This window comes from Macrobrachium nipponense, chromosome 42, assembly GCF_015104395.2.
Source record: "Macrobrachium nipponense isolate FS-2020 chromosome 42, ASM1510439v2, whole genome shotgun sequence".
Classification (NCBI taxonomy): domain Eukaryota; kingdom Metazoa; phylum Arthropoda; class Malacostraca; order Decapoda; family Palaemonidae; genus Macrobrachium; species Macrobrachium nipponense.
Window position 1 is genome coordinate 41,761,472 of NC_061103.1, and position 3,443 is coordinate 41,764,914.

A 3,443-nucleotide genomic window follows, 5' to 3' on the forward strand; every position below is an offset into this window, starting at 1 on the left:
GCAGCAGTTCTTCTCATGGGCCGACGATCCTGTTGAGGTCGTAGGGTCATCCTCCGCAACACTCTCTAGGCCGTCTCCGACGTCCTTGGTTTCGGCCCTCTCCATCGTCTTCTTTGTTGTTTTGTTTATATGGCTAGCCTCGTTTAAGGCCTCGCTGGTCTCGCCTACTTCATTCTGTCAGCTGTCAGGTTTTAGTTGACGATTCCTCTCTGACATACATTCCAGTGGAATGACTTGATTCAATGGTCTCGTAAAATTTCCATTTGCTGTTTTTATCTCGACTTTCCTTTGTAACATTATCAGGACCTGCGTGGAGTTTCTCGATGATTCCCAAAGGGTACTTGTGTCTTTTACAATTATCATTTACATAAGGACCAACTCTCCTATGCTTAATGGACAGATGGTTGAAGACTCGATGTTTCTGTGCCTCTCTCTAAGAGAAGACAAATAGTCAAGTAGCCACAATTTCTCAAACTTTCTTATCGTCTCACACAGTCTTGCATAGTTCTCCCTCAATTCGACGTTCTCATTGAAAGGTACGTCGACGAACTTGTTCAAAGGAGGAGCCATTGTAATAGTTCTGCCGTATAAGAGTTTGGCAGGGGTGAGCGGGGTGTCGGCGTTATCTTCGTTGACATATGTTAGTGGCCTGTTATTGATGATGTTCTCGGCTTCGGCGACGATGGTATTGAGTTCTATAAACGAGACTTTTTCTGTACACGGCCCTTTGTAAGCACGATTTCACCACTTCGATCAGTCTCTCGTAAAAGCCGCCTTTCCATGGTGACCGGGGTGTTATGAACTTCCATTCTAAATTATGATCCGTCAGATAGTTTCTTACTTCGGGCTCTTCGCTGATATATCTTAGAAACTCACTGGCTGCAATGAAGTTCGGCGCATTATCACTTTTCCTGAATTTATTAGGAAATATTCTTCTCCCAAACAGGATCAGTCTACTTACATCCTTAATGCGTGTTTCAATGAGGAGAACTCAGAACAATTAATCATCAGGGTTTCTCAAAACTGGTTATGCAATAAATTCATTACATTAAACAGACTCTATGTAAACTACATCCTCTTGTTCTGGAAAACTTATTTTTGTCAATAATCCAGGTCGGGCCATGAAAACTACAAACCTGACTTACTCAAAAGAGACATTGAAATACCTCGTGTAACTAAATCAGCAGGATTATCTTCGCTCTTGACATATAACAACCTGATGTTATGACTGGACTTCGAGTCCTTGATTTCCTTTATTACAAACACTTCTTTAGATCTTTCATGAAATACCCAACTTAAAGCTACTTGGAAGTCACTCAACAAACAGTACAATCTGAAAATTTACCACCAAAAAATCTTTAACAATGACGGGGAATCGTGAGTGAGGGACTCGGGGCTACTCGAGACTTACTAATTAGCAGCGACTTGTGTGCTTACTGCTAACAACATACGCACATGAGAGGCATCAACAAATACCATGTAAGCTACAAGTTCCTTCATTAAAACAAGATCTAGGGACTTTGATCTCCTCAAGAATTGAGATTTTTGGGTTTAACAATTCATCGAAGTCTTTCTTTAAATCCATCATCAGTTCGTCATCCCAGTCAGTTTTCAGTTCCCACAATTTCCTCACAAAATAGTTTTCCCTTGATTGTTACGGGCGTTAATATTCCCAAAGGATCAAAGATGGTTGAAAGGAGAGACACAACCTTTCTCTTAGTCAAAGTACAAACATTTCCTAGATTGTTCAAATATGTAACAAACTGAGAAGGCATCTTAAACACTCAATGAGTCATTACAAGTTTCCCACAAGAGACCGAGTAGTTTTACTGCATTCAAAGTTGACAGTATATGGGGTATGTTTATCATTAAATGAACTCAAGTTGCTAGCCCATTCTCCCAAAGGCATATTAGCTTCCAACATAATTTGGTTTACCTTATTACTCTCGAGTTCTGAATCTTCACATTTCTCATAAGTTTTCATAAAGTTATCCACATAAAAGGACTTCTTGACTGAACTGGCGATGGGATCTGAATGGTTCTGCAAATGATATTATATTGTCTGATTCAGCAGAAAAGGTGAAAACAAGTTTCTCCAAACAATAAAACCTTAAATCTAAAAGTCTTGACATGCTTAAAATCTCTATCAGCAAACCATAAGAATCTTGTGAAATCTCTGTGATATTCATTCATTCTTGTTCTAAGGAAAGCTTTACTTATGTCTGCTACTACAGCATATTTGTTCTGACGAAATTCCAGCAGCATATCTGTCAATTTCGTCGCCAGACTAGGTCCCGCAGGTAAACAATCATTGACGGACTTTGCATGGTGTGACTCCTTACTACTTGCATTGAAAACTATCCTAATTGGAGTCGTAGCAGATTCCTTAAAAACTGGGTGGTGAGGTAAATAATAATTGATGCCATCAACTGGATCAAAGGAGTTCTCTTCTAACTTTACCTCCTCAATAAATCCTAACTTAACATACTCATCTAAAACACTGGTATTGATCAAACATGACTGGTTTAGACTCAAAGGTTCTCTTAAGTGAATATAATTGACTTAAGGCTTTTCTATAACACGTAGGGAGTCTGGCATCGCTCTTAATGGCAAATCAATCGTATATTTGTTATCAGTCTTTACAATAGTCTCACTGAAATGTTCGAGCGCTGCTTGATCGTTATAGGATCGCGCATCCTTCCCGATGCCGATCGTATCTAATGACCACAGTCTAGAAATATCCTTGTCGTCAAGAGGATTTACAGAAGCAGTGACTCTCGAGCAAACTATACTCTGTGTACTTATTACAGATCTTACATTTTCATCATCACTGATAAGATTACAAGCCCAATTTGGTATAGGACCAAAAATAACAGCACGGGCGGTGCTACCAAGCAAACATACATCATCATATTTATCGTGATAGTACACAAATGCATTATATTAATCAGCACCAATAATCAAACCTATATCACTGAGGGTATCTGATTCAGTATTTTTATCTGCCAGTTTAACACCTCGTTCTTGCAATCGCAGATACAAGTTGTGTAGACCAGGTGTGTATATGGAAGTGTTAACATGATTACAAACAACAGCATTTAATTTAATACGTTTAGTACCTGCTCGAACCATTACTCTTACTACATCAAACATTTTGGTTTCAACATTATCTCCCAACGTAATTAATGTAAGTTCCATTTGTTTTATGGGCACTAAGTTCAATTTTCTCAACAACATCTGGGTTCATGAACGTTCTTTGAGATCCGCTGTCTAAAAAGGCTCGAACCGGGATCCGATTCCCATCATTACTCAAAAGAAGGTTGGCTGTCGGTCGAAGAGATGCGACATTTTTCACAGCTACTTGATTACTGTTAACATTATTCTGATAATTACTCTGATTATTCGTAGCCGCTGATTTCTGACTAGTACTGAAACTAGGCTGC

General features: G+C 39.1%; 1 protein-coding gene across 1 annotated transcript in view; it reads right to left on the minus strand.

Moving 5' to 3' along the window:
- The window catches only part of LOC135213343 (mucin-2-like), an 11,072-nt gene extending 7,919 nt beyond the window's left edge, over window positions 1–3,153 (minus strand). Inside the window, exons 1-3 of the mRNA XM_064247320.1 lie at window positions 2,967–3,153; window positions 2,217–2,540; window positions 492–695 (exon numbers count right to left, since the gene is read on the minus strand). Of these exons, the coding sequence (XP_064103390.1) occupies window positions 492–695; window positions 2,217–2,540; window positions 2,967–3,153 (715 nt within the window). The remainder of the gene's footprint in view (window positions 1–491; window positions 696–2,216; window positions 2,541–2,966) is intronic.
- Window positions 3,154–3,443: the final 290 nt, after the last annotated feature.